The 18,477-nt window shown below is 39.4% G+C and overlaps 1 protein-coding gene across 2 annotated transcripts in view; it reads right to left on the bottom strand.

Annotated features, from left to right (window-relative positions):
- Positions 1-7,393: 7,393 nt before the first annotated feature.
- Positions 7,394-18,477, bottom strand: part of Nae1 (NEDD8 activating enzyme E1 subunit 1) — a 29,737-nt gene continuing 18,653 nt past the window's right edge. For both annotated transcript variants that reach the window (XM_020174569.2, XM_074055900.1), the window contains 7 exons: positions 16,620-16,695; positions 15,879-15,918; positions 13,727-13,813; positions 13,209-13,301; positions 9,605-9,719; positions 9,470-9,519; positions 7,394-7,633 (listed from right to left, as the gene is read on the bottom strand). In XM_020174569.2, the coding sequence (XP_020030158.1) occupies positions 7,524-7,633; positions 9,470-9,519; positions 9,605-9,719; positions 13,209-13,301; positions 13,727-13,813; positions 15,879-15,918; positions 16,620-16,695 (571 nt within the window). In that variant the 3' untranslated portion in view covers positions 7,394-7,523. The remainder of the gene's footprint in view (positions 7,634-9,469; positions 9,520-9,604; positions 9,720-13,208; positions 13,302-13,726; positions 13,814-15,878; positions 15,919-16,619; positions 16,696-18,477) is intronic.

Genomic DNA, 18,477 nt, shown 5'->3' with positions numbered 1-18,477 from the left:
TTTAGTCAGATTTGCTAGGAGTTTATCAATCTTATTTATCTTTTCAAAAGAACCAGACTTTTGTTTCATCGATTCTTTGGTTTTTTTGGTCTCTATCTTATTGATTCTGGTCCTCATTTTTATTATTTCTTTCCTTCTGCTAGTTTTGGGTTTAGCGTGGTCTTGTTTTTCTAACAGTGTGAGATACAGCATTAGGTTGTTTGAGGTATTTCTGTGCATATTTTAATATATGCATTCATGGCTATAAACTTTCCCCTTAGCACTGCTTTTGCTGTGTCCCATAGATTTTGGTAGGTTGTGCTTTCATTTTCATTAAATCTCTGGAACTTTTTGATTTCTTGCCTTATTTCTTTGATGACCCACTGGCCAAGGAGCAATGTGTTGTTTAGTTTCCAGGTGTCTGAGTATTTTTTGCTGTCTCTTTTGTTATTGAGTTCTGGTTTTATTCCATTGTGGTCAGATAGTAGTATGCAGTGTTATTTAAATTTTCTTATATTTGTTAAGACTTGCTTTGTGACCTAAAATATGATCGTTTTGGAAAGTTCCATGGTCTGCTGAGAAGAATGTATATTATGCTGTTGCAGGATGGAATACTCTGTAGACAGAGAAAACTTCTGATGGGGCGTGGTGATTTTTAATTCTAGGTACAATGCAAGAACATTCTCTTTATGTACCCTTCCATTCCCTTCTGTTTTTCTCTCTCATAGTTTGAGATCTTCTATCATACTCTTTTACTTCCCAACCAAAGTACCTATCAACACCTACAACTATTGTGTTTCATCTTGGTTTTAACTACTCTAGGCTGAGCAACCTAGTTCCTTCAATAATTACTGAAGAAAACAAACAAGCAAACAAAAGCTGAAGAGCATACAACACCAAAAGTAATAAAAATTTGAAAATTAGACTTAAAATTCAGAACTTTTGAGTTTCAAAAGATACCATCCAAAATGTGAAAAGAAGCCCAGTTTTGAAGAAAATGCCTGGAATTTAGATACCTAATAAGAGGCTTATGTTCAGAATATATATTGAAAAACTCTCAAAACTCAATAATAAAAAGACAAGCTAATTTAAAAATGAAAGTTTTAAATACACATTTCTCTGAAGAATATAAATTGCCAGTAAGTTTATGAAAAGATAAATATTGTTACTCATTGCATTGTTAAGGAAATGCAAACCAAAACCACCATTTGGTACCACTTTACACTATTACTAAACGAATGACTGGTAAGAACTGATGGAGAAGGGCATGGTTAAAATGGTAGAGTGCCTACATAGCAAGCTTAAGGCCCTGAGTTCAAACCCCAGTACTGCCAAAAAAAAAAAAAGGCTGATGGAGAGGTACCCTTCACCCTTGGCTAGAATGAATCAGAGATTCCTAGAGAGGTTAAGTTCCTGATAATCTTTAGCAATTTTCTCCTAGGACCCATTTCTCATCAGAAGTACTTGCCTTCAAATGCTTGTTTCAAGGTCTATTCAGGATTGGGGATAGGGACCAAATTAAGACAAAAATGACAGACAGAAAGATGTGGAGTTGAGGTTGAAGGTTTGATAAATGGGGTGTGATCTGAGAGGGGCATACCTAACAATTATCCCCTTTCTCCAGATTCCTCAGCTTCTTTTTCTCCAGAATCTCTATTCTCTCTTCAAAAATTCTTTGTGTCTATAATCACGTAAGACTTCCTTGACAAGCTGGGTGTGGTAGCACACTTCCTGACTATTCAGAAGGCTGAGGCAAGAGGACCCTTGAACTGGTGAGTTCAAGGGCAGCCTGAACAACATAACATGGAAAGACCCTCAATCAAAAGATTTCCTTAACATTATAACCTCCCTCTAGCTAAGGTCATATACCTTCAGTCAAGTTTTCAAAAACTTAAAAAAAAAAGTGTTTTAAAAGAGCAAGCTATCCATAATGTCTTTGGATCTTTAATTTCCACTCAGACCTAAATATACTGCTATCTAGCTGAACTCTAAGTTTAGTGTTAATAAAACAAATGATATCACAGAGCAAAGTCCCATGGATAATTCAGTCTTTATCTGTGACATTTGACACTGATGCTCTTAAACCAATCTTTCTCATGAAGCAATCTCCTAAGGCTGATTTCCAATACAACACATGCTTAATTCTCTTTCCCCTTTCTTTTTTTTGAGGGTCCTCTTCTTCAGCGAAACATTAGGGGATACTATTCCCATTCACGCCCACAATTTCAGTTTCTATCTCTCCAAGGACAATTCTAACATCTGTAACTTCAGGCAGTGATCCTCTCAGGTTCCCACTGTTCTTCCCACCTCTCCACCCCAGGTACAGAGGATTGAACCCAGGCCTCTTGCATGGTAGGCAAGTGTACTACCACTGAACTACATCCCCAGCCCTTTTTATTTTGAGACAGGGTCAGAGTGACCTGGAACTTGAAATTCTCCTGCCTTAGCCTCCTGAGTAACTGGAATGACAGAGATGCACTACCATACCCAGTAAACACCTTTCTTTCCTATGCTATTGCAGCAGTGGGGTTTGAACTCAGTCTCAGACTTGCTAGACAGGTATACTACCATTTGAGTCACACATCCAAGCCCATTTTTGCTACAGTTAGCTTGGCTGAGATCGAAGGTATGCTACTATGCCCAGTTTATTGAGATGAGATCTCAATAACTTTGTGCTTGGATTGGCTTCAAACAATGATCCTCCTGACGTCTGCCTCATGAATAGCTGGGATTACAAGCCTGAGTCACCACAGCCTTTTATATTCTTTTTTTTTTTTTGGTGCCACTGGGGTTTGAACATAGGGTTTTGCACTTGCAAAATAGGCACTCTACTGCTTGAGCCAAACCTTCAGTTCATTGTGCTCTGGTTATTTTGGAGATGGAGTCTCTCAAACTATTTGCCCAGGCTGGTCTAGAATCTTGATCCTCCTGATCTCAGCCTCCCAAGTAGCTAGGATTCCAGGCCTGAGCCACCAGCACCCAGCTTATACTCTTTCATATCAACTATCATATGCTATTCTAAGTAGCAGCATGTCTTTTCCCACATGTTTCCTAAAGCCGGGAATTACGTGACACGAACAGAATAGGACTCAATATTTATGCTAACTGCTGAATGATTCTTTCATCTCCTGGATCCTGTCATATAATCATATCCATGAAACTAATTATAGAAATATGATCCATGAATTTCTCACCTTGCATTTTCTTTGTGTCCTCATTTTCCATGCTTATTTATATTCTATTCTCTTATAATTCATCTACAAAACAAAGGTATTTTCTCAATTTAAATCAGTTTTTAAGAATGCCAAAAATATAAAAGGGGTGGGAAAAGAATAGCTTTCCTAAAGACAGAAGACTAGAGACTGAATCTGCAATTTATTAGATGTATGATATTGAGTAGATTGCTTCAATTCTCTGAGATTTAGTTTTCTCACCTATAAAATAGGAAAACTGATACTTCTACTTCACAGGATTATTCTAAGAATTAAATAAGAAAACATAAATATAGCTAGCATTCGAAGGGACTATAGGCATTCAACAAATTTTATTAAATGAATAAATAACTGAATCTGATTTTTCTCTGATCCACTTTCTTATTTTCTTTCCTGCAATCATCATTTCATAGTTACAAATTGTGTACATCTCCAAGAATCAAAAGTTTAAAACACAGAATCAGGACTGGGGGCATGGCTCAAGTGGTAGAGCACCAGGCCTTGAGTTCAAATCCCAGTACTGGAAAAAAAATATTCACAGACATAAGTTATTTCCATTTCTCTTCACAGGCTAAGTTTAGTACTAAAAATTTTACTAACAACCCATGATTACTTTCAGCATGTATTCTACCATTAAACTTAAATCTTTATATATATTAGAATTTTTTAAATAACTGGCAACTCTGAAATGACCTCTCACATGCCCTACTTTAGAATGTTAAATTGATTATTTATTAAAATATATGAGAGTCCAATTCTTTTTTTTTTTTTCCCAGTACTGGGGTTTTAACTCAGGGCCTCACATTTGCTAGTCAGGTGCTCTACTACTTGAGCTACTCCACTAGCCCTTTTCTGTGTTGGGCATTTTCAAGATAGGGTCTCATGAACTATTTGCCCAGGCTGGTTTCAAGCCAAGATTCTCCTGATCTCTGCCTCCTAAGTAGCTAGGATTACAGGCATGAGCCTGGGTCTTTTCTTTTTTCTTTCCTTCTCCCTTCCCCTCCACCCCATTCATTCTTTTTTAACTTAGGCCTTGTATTTAGGCAGGCATTCTACAATTTGAGCCGCACCACCAGTCTTTTTTGCTGTAGTTTTAAAATTTATGCCCAGGCTGGCTTGGACTGGGATCCTATTTATGCTCTCCACATAGCTGGGATGGTAGGTGTGCCACCACACCCAATTTTTATTGAGATGGGGGTCTCACGAACTTTTTGCAGGGGCTGGCCTTGAACTGCAATCCTCCCAATCTCTACCTTCCACGTAGCTAAGATTAGAGGTGTGAGCCACTATTCCCAGCCTCAATTAATTTCTTACAGCAACAAAACCCTTGCACATACTAAGCAAGCTCTTTACCACTGAGCTACACTCCCAGCCCCCTTCAAAATCTAAATGTCTTTAAATTGAAACATACATTTTTCTTTTTTATACTTTCCTAATAAATGATTACTTTGCACAATAAAAATAAAGATAGTTTGCCAAGTACTTAGTAGTGTTAATACGAGTCATCTATTTACTAGCTAAGTGGTTAAAAACATGCACAGCAAAGGACAATTTACAACTTTCAAGGAATTGATAATTACAATATTACACTTAAAATTATAAATATAGTGTATTCCCAAGAACAGCATCTGCCAAATAAAGATTATGCAATGTTTTCAGTGATTTAGTGAACAGGCACAAATTGTCATTAACGATGAGATCTCAAAACTCTTTACTGGGTTCTCATATGAAAAAATAATTTTTCCATATAACAAAGGGAACAACTTCTCCAAACAGTACTGTTAACCTAAACTCATATTTCAGTTAAAAGTAAGTAACTTGCTTTACCACTAGGCTAATCACCATCCCTTGTTTTTCACTCTTTGACCTAACTCAGGAGACAGAGATCAGGAGGATAATGGTTGGAAATAGTTCAGGGAGGCCCTATTTTGAAAATACCTAACACAAAAAGGGCTGGTGGTGTGGCTCAAGTGGTTTTTTTTTTTTTTTTTTTCCGGTACTAGGGTTTGAACTCAGAGCCTTTGCCTTGAGCCACTCCACCAGCCCTTTTTTCGTGAAGGGTTTTTTCAAGATAGGATGTCGTGAACTATTTGCCCATGCTGTCTTCGAACCTCTGTCCTGATCTCTGCCTTCTGAGCAGTTAGGATTACAGGAGTGAGCCATAGACACCCAGCTCAAGTGGTTTTTGGAACGGGGTGTGGTGGCACACACCTACGATCCCAGCTACTTGCAAGGCAGAGGCAGAAGAAGGCTTAAGTGGAGGCCAGCTGGGGAAAATTAGCAAGACCTTATCTCAAAACCAAAATAAAAACAAAAGGGTTGGCTGCGTGGCTTCCGTGCTCCGGCGCTCCACTAGGAGGGAGGCCCAGAATAATAAATTGGAGACTTGTGAATCTATTATTACCCCCAAATATGAGAGAGAAATGGAACGTTTCCGTGCAAGGAAAACCCCAGCACAAGCCACTGGCAGAGGCCAGCACCCCGGAATCATCCACGAAGACAGGCGTCTCCTACGGCGAGGCGGGGCAAAGGGCACTCAGGCCCACGTGCGCACATCTCCCGCTACGCGGCCGGTCGGTCACCAGCTCTGCCGAGTGATCCGGGGAGGCCCGGCCCACCCGAGGGCCAGGCCTCCTAGCCGGCCACCCAGCCCCGCGGGCCGTCCTCACACGCGGATCCCACCCCGGAGCAGCCGGGGCTCAGGCGTGCGCAGACACCTGCCGCAATGGAAAGCCGCAATGACCTTTTTCCACCGGGGGCTGCGGAGGCTGCGGCCGAGCCTGGTGCCTGCTCGTAAACCCTGTCCCCTCAGCCCCCGGAGCGTCCTAGTCTCTGTAGGGCAGATGGGCCTCGGCCCGCCTTCCATGGGGGAAGCAGAGGACGTGGCCTTTACCCTCAACCTGAAGCGCGCGGAGCTCGTCAGTCCTTCCTCCCCCGCAGCCTAGCGACCACGACGCAAGCCCGGCTTTCCCGCGCAGCGGCCCGGGCTCACTTCCGCTGGGCGGGGCTTGCGGGCGGAAGGCCCGCCCTCACGCAGAGCCCCACGCAGAGCCCCACGCGCGCCGCTCGCCCTCGACGTTCTCTAGCGCAGGGGCTAGCGGGGTGCGGTGTGGGGTGTTTAGGTGGAGATGTATTCACTCTTACAGCCTTGGTGTTTGGGGCTTTCCTTCCTCCAAGGAGCACTCGCCGCAGGGGAGAGCGGGCTCGGCGATGCGATGACGAGCCCGCAGGTGTGGCAGGGAGACCTGGGGTTGGACTCCACTTTCCCGATCTTCTCAGTACTGGGCGTTCTTCCCTTGTGTCCGGTCCAGCATTCCATCGAGGGACAGCTGCCCCAGAGCAGCAGCCAGGCCTTTGCGTCCCCAGTGGCCTTGGTGCAGGCCAGGGGCACTTACCTCTAACACAGGACCAGGGCAGTCAGTTTACAAGTCTTAAAATAAGAGTCACATGAACCTGTTCCTCAGCCATACATAAAGTCAGAAACTGGGCCCTGCTTGATTTCCAGTCTGCCACTACTTTCATCCTAATCGCCCCCCCCCCCATCAGTGATTTTTCTTTCTTACGGTTTTTTGAACCAGGGTTTCCAGGCTGGCCTGGAACTCTGTATACAACTGCCTCAGCCTCCCAAGTGCTGGAACTACAGGAAGGCACCATGCTAGACTCAAAGTGATTATTCTTTAAAATGAAATTTAAGAGCTTATATAATGTGGACAGGATGATCCCTTAAAACTTCAAGAAGCAGGTATAGACAGCAAAACTTAAGTTACAATGACACTGAATACAAGGGAATGGATTTGTTTTCCAATAAAACTAAGCATCCTAAAATGTTTCTGTTTTGAAATCTATTTGCTTGAGCTGGGGGTGTGGCTAAAGTGGTAGAGTGCCTGCCTAGCAAGTGGAAGACCCTGGGTTCAAACCTGTTAAAAAAAACAAAACAAAACCCAAGAAACAAAAGCATAAAATCTGTTTTTAACAAATGAAGATGGTCCTAAAAGGTGCTGAAGTCCAAACGTGATTTAAATTCACTATTTACAATGGTAAGGAGAAAAATATTTAAGTTACTTCTAATGAAACAGATTTCTATGTTAAATAACTGAAATAGCAAACCAGTATTAATAAACTGAATTAGAAATGGATAGTTTTTATTCTTTGGGAAAATTACTGTTTTCTTCTTCCCACCTCTTCCAGTGAGTAAGACTACATTACAAATGAGAAAAATGTTTATTGGGGAAACAATTTAACAGCTCTCCTTTAGCAGAATTTTACAGATTATAGCACAACCTGAAGGCAATTACAATTTTAATCATTACTGCACTGCACAGGGTGCTTATTCTACAATTGGAAAGTTGCAGAAGTTTGTGACATGCCACTATAAATGTAAGTATTATTAAAAATTACAAATTGCTTGGTGATCACTTTGATAACTTCTTGAGCAGCAGCTCCTGCAAGGAAAAAAGAAAAAAGGAAACCTTTGAAAAGAGTAAATGTCCAAGAGTTAAATAAAAATACTCAATTCCATAAAGTAAAGCAAAAACAAAGTTGTTTAAAAGAAATCCAAAACAGATATAGCTTACTGGATCACATCAAAATAAAAGATCACAGTTCTTTTTAACTATGTTATTAAGAGAAAGAAAGGATTTTAGGCATCCACACAGTGGGGTATTATAAGCCACAAATTAAAAGAATGAAGTATATTTAATTATGGTGGTTTAGCAAGATTGGCAAGATACAATGTGTGGGGTGTTTTTTGTTTTGTTTTGTTTTTGGTGGTTGAACTCAGGGCCTTGAGTTTGCTAGGCAGGTGCTCGTGCACTTGAACCACTCCATCAGCCCTTTTTGTGTTGGTTATTTTGAGAAAGGGTCTTGTTTTAAGCTCAGGGCGGCCTGGAACATGATCCTATTATGCTTCCCACGAAGGTGGTATGACAGGCATAGACCACTGTGTCCAGACAGGAGAGAGAGATAACTTACAAATAATAGTATGTCAAATGACCATAAGTACTAAGGAGAAAAAGTAAGGAAAGAGCCATGTGGAGTGCAAGAGAAAGGGCTCAGTTTTAAATAGGGGAGCCAGGATGACCTTACAGGAGATAACATTTAAACCAAACCTGAAGGAAGTGAAGTGACAGAATGACAGTGTTCAAATGATTATAAAACACATGGAAGTAAAAAAAAAACTTCAATTTACATATTTTTCCGGTATAGGCAAATCATTCAGTCATCTACCCTCTCTGGTTGGTTGTATCTCTCTTAGAATCTAAACTGGATTTAAAAACTTGTCCCTCTCTGTGAATTGGCAAGTTACTATTTTGGCATGGGAGAGACTGGTTTTATTTAAAATGATCCAGAATCAGGCTTTAATTTTGGTTTGCTTAAAATATAGTTTTCTTAGGTCTGTATCATTCATTTGCATTTTGAACATTTTGAATGTTAATCAAAATAATATATAGAAGGAAAATATCACAAGCAAATAAATTGGGTTACAGAAATCATGGGCAGGAAGTAATATTTTTCTTCGAGGGTATTATGGACTGAATGTTTGAGCTCTCTCCTCCAAATTAATACAATGAAATCTTAATCCCTAATGCAATGGTATTAGGAGGTAGGGCTTCTGGGAGGTGATTAGGTTATGAAGGGTCCATGAATGGGTTAGGACTCGTATAAAGAAGATACTGAAGGTTCTCTTACTAGACCCTGACCATGCTGGCACCCTGATCTCAAATTTCCAGAACTATGAAAAATTTCTGTTCATAAGGAACTCAATCTATGATATTCTGTTACAGTAGTCTGAACTGACTTAAGACAATGCAAAAGTAGAGGAAGGGAGGGAGAGGGGAGATAACAGGGAGCTCTTATGAAAGAAACAGCATTTTTTTAATTGGACCTTGAAAGACAGGTAGATTTTGGACATGTAGGAAATAATTTTTAAGGTCAATATGCCCAGAGGAGCAAAGATCTAGGACAAGGAAATCAAAGAGCATGTCTGGAATTATTTCTGAGGACAACTGTGCAGACTGGAAGGAAGGGAGGGGGAGAGAGTGTTGTACTGGTGGTGCAGGGGTTAAGTGAGGGACATGATCAAAACTATGCTTTAAAGGACTGGTGATTCCTTTAAGAGTTTAATATGAATAGCAATAGGAGGGACAGAGGCAGGGAGACCACCAGTATGGAGGGCTACTGACCTCCCTACATAAAACAGCTAAGAAAACAAAACTTCATATTAAAACAGTAGCTATATTGTATAACTACAGATAAGTCTTCTCATATACAGGACTCACCTCCCAAGAACGCAGCAATGGTGTGTGGCTCAGCAGCTCCATATCGACAACTACAGGAAAAGAGAGAGAGATGAATTTAGATCAGCCTTCCAGCAGGCGGGTTATTATCTCTTCAAGGCCCTAAAGAATACTCACAATTCATGGACATAGTCATCTTTCACCATTACAGATAACCCATATTCCTGAAGGAAGCCTGTGAGACAGGACTTCAACTTTCCTATATCTTCTTCAACTTGATAGTTAGATATCCCTAAAATATAATATATATATAAGTTAATTTTCATTAAAATAAACATTAACTTAGAATTAATGGCTACCTGCTTCACTTAATCCAGTTTCAGGTATTTTAGTCAAAACAGAAAGGTATAAAGCTGAAGAACAAAAATAACTAGTATAAAAACAGTATTTGTAAATATTGGGAACCTAGAGTCAAAGGGACCAATTAAAAGTTATCAAAAATTCAAATTCAGCCAGGCTTTGGTGGCTCACACCTTTAATCCTAGCTATTCAGGAGGCAGAGATAAGGAGGATCTCAGTTTGAAGCTGCGCTGGGAAAACAGTTCATGAGACCCTATCTCAAAAATACCTAACACACACACTAAAAAAGGGCTGGCAGAGTGGCTCAAGTGGCAGAGCACCTGCCTAGCAAACATGAAGCACTGATTTCAAACCGCAGTACTGCAAAAATAAATACATACATACATACATACATACCTATTTTCAAATTCAGCCAGGCACCGGTAGCTCACACTTGTAATCCTAACCAGTTGGGAGGCTGAGATCAGGAGGATCATGGTTTGAGGTCAGCCTGGGCCAATAGTTTGCAAGACCACATCTCCAAAATAACCAGAGCAAAATGGACTGGAGGTGTGGCTCAAGAGGGATATTGCCTGCTTTGCCAAGTGCAAAGCCCTGAATTCAAACCCCAGTACCACCAAAACAAAATCACGTTCAGTCAGTCTTTATCCTGTGCTCCTTAGCTAGTGTGTAGAAAAGGACTATATCTGGCACATAGTTCATGCTCAGTAATTATTTGGTATAAGAACTGAACAGGAAAGTAATGTCCTCTTTATACCTTCCATTTAAAAATGGTCTTTTATCCATTTCTATGGGACTAAATGACACAGAGCATGTAAGCTATACAATAGGTAACATCTGCTGAACACTATTCTAAATACCTTAAATATATTCATTGATTTAATCCTTACAACAAACCTATGGAGTAGGCATAAATATCTCCATTTACAGATGAGAAAACTGAGACACAGACAGATTACATTACTTAGCTCACGAATAGCAAAATTAAGATATAAGCCCAAGTTTTGTTTTTGCCATACTGGAGTTTTGTTTTACCTGGCTCAAATGCAGGATCCTCATGAATGCTAGGCAAATATTCAACCACCGTGCCACAACCCTAAGAAGTTTTTAATGACTAAACTGTAAAGTTTCCAAAGGCAAGCTATTATTACTAATGGAGAAATATAATAGCAGTTAGGCAGTATAAAAAAAATCAATTACCTTTAATTCCCTGGTTTAAAAACGATTACATAGCCGGGCACTGGTGGCTCACACCTGTAATCCTAGCTACTTGGGAGGCTGAGATCAGAAAGATCTCACCAGCCTGGGCAAATAGTTCATGAGACCCCCATCTCCAGAATAACTACAGCAAAATGGACTAGAGGTGTGACTAAAGCAGCAGAGCTCCTGCATTGTGTGTACTTGCTTTGCAAGTGCAAAGCCCTGAGTTCAAACCACAGTCCCACACAAACAAAAATAAATTTATTATAACTCTTCATCATCGTAATAGTAATACCTACCCTTTACTGAGTATTTAAAAAAGATACTGGTAGTATGTTAAGTGATTTCCATACATCATATATTCAACCATTACAATCTAATAGACACTGTATCTGCCTTTCCGTAAATGAGAACTGAGACTTACAAAGAAGTAGCAGCCTCCTCAAGGTCACAAAGAGTGATAGAGTTGGGACTGGAACAAAGTTTAACTCCAAACCCTATGTTCTAGTCTCCCATGATGGTTCCACAGCAAATATCCCCTCAGGCTCTCATCCCTTCCCACTCTTAATCTAAACACCCTGTGAAATCAATGGAACACAAAAAAGTGATGGATGCTGCATGGCTTCCATCCAAGGCTAGATCATAAAAAGCATTGTACCTTCCACTTCAGTTTTTTGGGAATTTTAACGCTGAGGAAGTTAGACATCATATAAGAACTCTACCATAAGAACACCATGCTGAAGGAAAGTTCAAGTGGAGAGAAGTGCCTGATTCCTGTCATCCTGGCTTCACTACCAAGCATATGAGTGAGATGTCCTGTTAGATGTTTAAGTCACTAAAGCCCTCTGAATCTTCAGCATCACACAACAGTATTTCCTCAAAGAGAATTGTCTGAGCCCTGTCGATCAACAAATCATAAGAAATACTTATTTGTTTTAAACTACTAAGTTTTGGGTTTTCTATGCAATAAATAACCAAGACACATTCTAGTCAAATAAGACAAATAAAACAATACACATTTGGTATTTAACTTTTCCTTCTGATGCTTGGGCACTGTGACTATAAACTGGGAGCACACTAAATTAGTTGAAGCAACAGGTTTTATGACATGTCCAGAATGTGTTGCTATGCAATGATCCTGCATAATTAAAAATATCAAGAATACATACTTATTATCTAATATGTATGCAGTAGTAACCAGTTTTAAAGTAGAATTTATTAAAGAGTAGAAACTTAAAAAAAAAAATCTAGAATAAAAATATTCTGAGCACTGGAGGCATGGCTCAGGTGGTAGAACATCTGCCTACCAAGTGCTAGACCCCGAATTCTAACCCAAATACTGCCAAACAATAATAACATCCTGAGTGACTACAGATCTTTAAGACTATGCTAATTCTCCAATTATTGTATTTTCAGACAACAAAAAATAGGTATGGAACAAAGAAATTCCCATAACTTCAGAAGTCACTGGCATATTTCTTCTGGCTTTCCTATTTCACTAGATTAAACAATGTGAAACTTAAAAGTAAACTATAGAAACTAACAGAAAGAAAGTTTCCTTTCAATGGGCATTCCTCTATTGTAGTTTAAAATAAAACACTATGTGCAAATACTTATATTTAAAAAACAAATGGGGATAGAGGAGTGGCTCAAGTGGTAGCATGCCTGCCTAGCAAGCCCAGCCCACAGCCCTGAGTTCAAACCCTATTACCATAAAAAAGAATAAATAAAATAAAAAAGGAGCTGAGCACAGTGATTCATACCTGTAATCCTAGCTACTCAGAAGGCAGAGATCAGGAGGACTGCGGTTTGAAGCCAACCCATACAAAAAGTTTAAAAGACCTTGTCTCAATCAATAAAAACTATGCACCTTGACTCTCAACTGTTATCCCGGCTACACAGGAAGCATAAACAGGTGGATCAAGATCCAGGTTGGTCCAGGCATAAAAGGAAGATCCTATTTAAAAAGTACTGATATCAAAAGAGGCTGGGTGTGTAGCTCAAGTGGTGGAGTGCCTGCCTGGCCAAGTGGGAGGCCACAAGTAACAAACCCCAATACCACAAAAAAAAAAAAAAAGTCAAGGCAGTTTCTCTCTGGGTTGAGCTAGGTATAATCTGTTATTAATGTAAAACTCAAATACCACTGTACCACCCAGATAACACTAAGATTCAATTCAAGTCTTTATTCAAGATTGTATTTGGTACCTTGTGGCTTTTTTACCTGGATATCTACCGTGTTGTTTATGAAATCTGTCGACAGCCCGTAACATTAAGTACAATACTATCTCACTATCTGGATTGTCCATGCTAGAAACTGAAAGAAAAAAAAAAAAAAACAGTATAATTTGGATAATCTGCAACATACAAGCAATAAAGGGCTGAATTTAGACTCAAGGTTCAGGATACAAGACAGTATTACCACAAAATTTAAATATTTTGTGACAATAGGAAGAAGGTAAATAATAATAAAATAAGCAAAATACATTACCATGTAACCCCAGTAGACTAGTTGGAGTCTCATAATCTCTACTAAACTAATAACATGATGATTTCAGCATTTGATGGATTCAGTAACCTAAATCCCATTTTATGTATACACTTTCATATAGCATAAATTACCATTACTTAGGTTTACAGAATAAAACTGAATGTTTATATATTTTTACACACTCAAACACTGTTAATTATACATGAAGTACATGTATCTTTTAACCTAGCATCAGAAGGTTATTACTTAACTGATTTCATCCTTGTTAACTGTATCCAAACCATATTCTTCAGCTAAGGATCGACATCTTACCACGCGAAGAAATGCTGAATTGCTGCCTGTATACAGGAAACACTTTATGGAAATAATGGTTGTGACAGGTGAATATTCTGAATTACAGGTCACTTTAAGAATAGGAAATTCTGTATGCACCCTTCACACATACGAGAATATGAAGAAATGTCTTTGACTTGGCTCTAATGGTTAGCAGAGAAGGCAGTACAACACAAGTCATCTTAAATTCATGTTCTTGGCACAGCAACTAGTTCAGCACCGAGTAAGGAGTGTAACACCTCTCTGAGCCTGTCCTTAACTTGTAAAATGGGGATAATAATGTTTACTTTTTAAGAGCTCCATGGATCAAATGTGACAACTGTATAAAGTGCATACCAAGCACAATGTCTGAGAGGCTCAATATAATAGCTTTCATCATTATTACAGATAAGTAGTCTTAAAGGGGGAGTGTTATATAGTGTGCTCTTGGTACACAAAGGCTTTTTTTGACAAAGAAAACTTTGGGCCAGGTACAGAGGCTCATGCTTATAAATCTCAGCTACTTGGAAGGTGGAGATCAGGAGGATCTCAGTTTGGCTGGAGGCCAGCCTGGGCAAAAAAAGCTATCGAGACTCCATCTCAACAAAAGCTAAGCATGGTGGTTCGTACCTATAATCCCAGCTACACAGGAGCTATAGGTAGAGGATCACAGTCTGAGGCTGGCTCTAGTCAAAGAGTGTAAGATCCTATCTGAAAAATAACTAAAGTACAAAGGGCCAAGAACATGGCTCAAAGACCCTAAATTCAAACTGCAATACTGCTTAAAACAAACAAATGAACAAACAAAAAGAACTTTGTATTATGGAACTTTTCAAATACACTCCAAAGTAGACAGAACAGAATAAATTTGAAAATACCCAACAACCAAATTTTAATCTAATGTCATGTAATCTAATAGAACAAACACTGATGCAGGTGTAAGGTACAAGATTAGTAAAGTAACAAAACATTAAAACTGAACCCATACAGGCACCGTGGAAAAGTCACATAATTGTAACGGAAAATATCCGTAAAGCTCGGATAATTTATCTAAAGGAGGAGGAGCATAAAAAATAGGAACTTGTTCAGAAACGAGGGGCAGTAGCTATGTGAAAAATCTTCAGACAGCATTCACAACAGATGTCTAGTAGTCTGTAACTGACTTTTTTTTGTGTTTTGTTTTTTCACAGTACTAGGGTTTGAACCCAGGGCCTTGCACATACTAGGAAAGTGCTCTACCACTTGAGCCATGCCCCCACCCAAAATCCATGGTGAAGATAATCTTTTTTTGTGGTATTGGGTTTTGAACTCAGGGCTTCATACTTACAAGGCAGCCACACCTCCAGCCCAGCAACTGACTTTTAAATAAAAGGAAATGGTTTTGGCTTACTCAGGAATTATGGAAAAGGTCCCAGAAGCCTATCCACTCTTAAAACTATAGGGCAAATTCTCAATTCCATTATAGTCGTTTATCACAGATCAAAATGAGCATTTAAGCCAATACTGTCGATATACATGTGACCAAGGACTTCACACCTGAAGACTTTAGAAAAAAACTCCCTTAAAAATTATTAAGCCAAGGGCTGGCAGAGTGGCTCAAGTAGCAGAATGCCTACCTAGCAAGTGGAAGGACCCAAGTTCAAATCCCAGTACCACACACACACACCCCACACCCCCTCAGAACAGCTCACATGTCTATCTTTCCTAACTGTCCTTCCACCTGTGCACTAAAGATCTGGTAATTTGCTGGGGGGCATAGCTTAAGTGGCAGAAAGTGTGAGGCCATGTGTTCAAACCCCAGTACCACTAATTAAGCCAAAATAATTTTGTGTTAATGAGGCTTTTCAATTAATTGACCTTCATGGCTTTTTAGCATTAGCATAGACAGAATGCTTTTCCTATGACCTAGTCTTAAAATACCCTTCTCATTTACTATAAGCGAATAGAAACTCACCTTATCCAACAATGATATATTTCTACACCATTGAGACCACTGAAAAATTTAAATTTCTACCATTTAAATTTCTTGGGAGCATTCCTTGTGGCACATTTTTATCAAGCAAAACAAGGACATGATTCAAGGGGACTTACAGAGTAATTTTAATTCTTTCTCTGAAATGGACTCTGGTGCCTGTAAAGAGATAAAGGCAGAGTTTGCTCCAGTACAAAACAGATGATTAAGAAACAGGTCCACACAAAGCCAGTGGCTGTGAGATGGGGAGGCTCTCTCCAAGACATGGGATGACACTCCAAAAACTCCTCCTTTGAGAGTAAAGGTGAGGGGAGGGGAATGACAACTGGACTGTTCAGGAGTGGGAACCAGAGGGGTGGGAGGGTGACAAGAGTGGGGGAATATGATTGAAGTACTTCATATGCATGTATGAAAATAGAAGGCTGGAGGAATGGCTCAAGCAGTAGAGTGCCTGCCTAGCAAGCCTGAAGCCCTGAGTTCAAACCCCAGCACCACCAGAGAAAAAGAAAATAAGGGTAATGGAACCCATTAGAAAGTGTTTAAGAAAAGAGGGACTGGAGGCCCAGTACTGCCAAAAAAAAAAAACAGTGGGGGATAAGAAAAAGTAATAGAGGGGATGAATTTGATCAAAGTACATTATATGCACGTATAGAAATTTCACAATGAAATCCCTTTGTACAATTAATATATGCCTTTAAAAAAACACCTGCTTTATTATCACAGGCATGCTCATTAGGTAGGCAAGTAAGCGCTCCCTCTGAAGTACAGAGCAGGTGCCAACGCCCTCTCTTTACCCTCCTGGCTAGTCTCAGACCTGTAGGGAATGAACTGTCACAGGCATGGTATGCCCAGCAGCTTACCTGCCCGATGGACTGCAGCAATTTGGCAACATGGTTCCCCACAGCAGCAGCATCTTTCTTTGCTTTTTCACGGTAACTGGAAAGAACAACAAAAAAAGCTATAATTAACAACTTTTTAAATTAGCGAAATGTAAATTATCACTATAAAGCAAACAAAACAATTTCTCTTTTGTGAGAAAACATGGTCTAGAACATACAAAATGTGAAAATGCCAGAGAAATGCTACCAAGAGCACTTCCTGGTGGTTGTGGATCTTTACAGTCCCTAAACTGATGATAAACCTTTGGGGCCTACTAAAACTGAGGCACCCACTATAATCAAGAGTGCCCGACTTAAACCTGTCATCCTACAGGGACCCATGACCCAAGGTTCTGACAGGACACCTGAGAAATGTCACTGAAGAGTAAGACTTTCCTCCTTGAAGTCAAGTCCAAGGAAAAGTTAAAAGATTTCAAAACTGTCCATCTACAAATTCTCGGAAAACTTTTCTTTAGGTCTGTATATCTCACCCTTTGAAAATGACCAGTGTTTAAGATGACTACTTGCCATGTGATGTCACACTTACATCCTCACTTGATCTTTCCTAAGTTTTGGGCACTTGAACTTTTACACTAGGACATAAACCAAGAGCTCTTAGATGTGACTGAGATCTTCACTGTATGACATTATTTGGCCCCAAGAAAACCAAGCAAGTAGTTCTGGATTCATCTGTACCATGCATCACCTACACAAAGGTAACATCCATAGAAACCCATCCCTACAACAATCAATCTGGTCAGGTTAATGAAATCTGGGATAACAGGTATCTATGTACAGTCAAAGACTCCCTTAATTATGAAAGATTAATGACAAAAAATTCTACCAAAAGTAAAGACTTCACAATTTAAAGTTACAGACAGAAGGGCATAGCTAAGCAAAAAGACTCTGAAGCTGGGTTTACCAGCTGTCTGTCTTTTGATAAATTACATTTTCTGGGGAGACTACAGTTTTTCTATCTGTAAAATGGGGACAAGAATGGTATCTCTGGTGTGCTAAATTTGACAAAAATTATGTATATAAAGATGTTTTGGGAATCCCTCAAAGAGGAAATCACGGAAGAGATCGCAGAAACTCACAGAGGAGGTACAACACATGGTTAACCAGAAAGTACAAGATGTACTCAAGAAATTTCAAGACACCACAAATAAAGAACCTAAGAAACAGAAACAAATAAATGATCTCAGAGAAGACTTCAACAAACACCAAAGTGAAACAAAGAACACTATAAAAAAAGAGATATATGAAATAAAGAGAACACAAAATATAAAAGAGGAGTGGAACAAAGATACAGAAAACCTCAGAAAAAAAAAATCAAACAGAAATGGTTGAAATAAAAAGTCCCTTTAGTCAAACAAAAAACATGGTGGAAGGTCACTCCATGAGACTAGAACAAGTGAAAGACCCAAATCTCAAGAGTTTGAAGATTATATAGAAATTAAAGAAAAAACAGAAGAAATTTTAGTCAAACAACTCAAGAGCTGTGAAAGAAAAATGCAAGAACTCAGCCACTCCATTAAAAGACTAAACCTGAGAATCATGGGCACTGCAGAAGGAGAAGAGGTACAAGCCAAAGGGATATGTAATATATTCAATAAAACATTTAACAGACAATTTCCCCAGTCTCGAGAAAGATTTGCCCATTCAGGTACAGGAAGCCTCCAGGATACCAAGTAGACTTGACCAAGATAGAACCTCTCCATAGCATATTATCATTAAAACAACTAGCACAGAGAACAGAGAAAGAATATTAAAGGCTGTAAGAGAGAAAAAACAAATAACATATAAAGTTAAACCCATCAAAATAACAGATTTCTCAACA

The sequence above is a fragment of the Castor canadensis genome, chromosome 15 (assembly GCF_047511655.1).
Source record: "Castor canadensis chromosome 15, mCasCan1.hap1v2, whole genome shotgun sequence".
Taxonomy (NCBI): domain Eukaryota; kingdom Metazoa; phylum Chordata; class Mammalia; order Rodentia; family Castoridae; genus Castor; species Castor canadensis.
The sequence above is the reverse complement of the archived record's forward strand: the minus strand, read 5'-3'. Positions and strand labels throughout refer to the sequence as shown.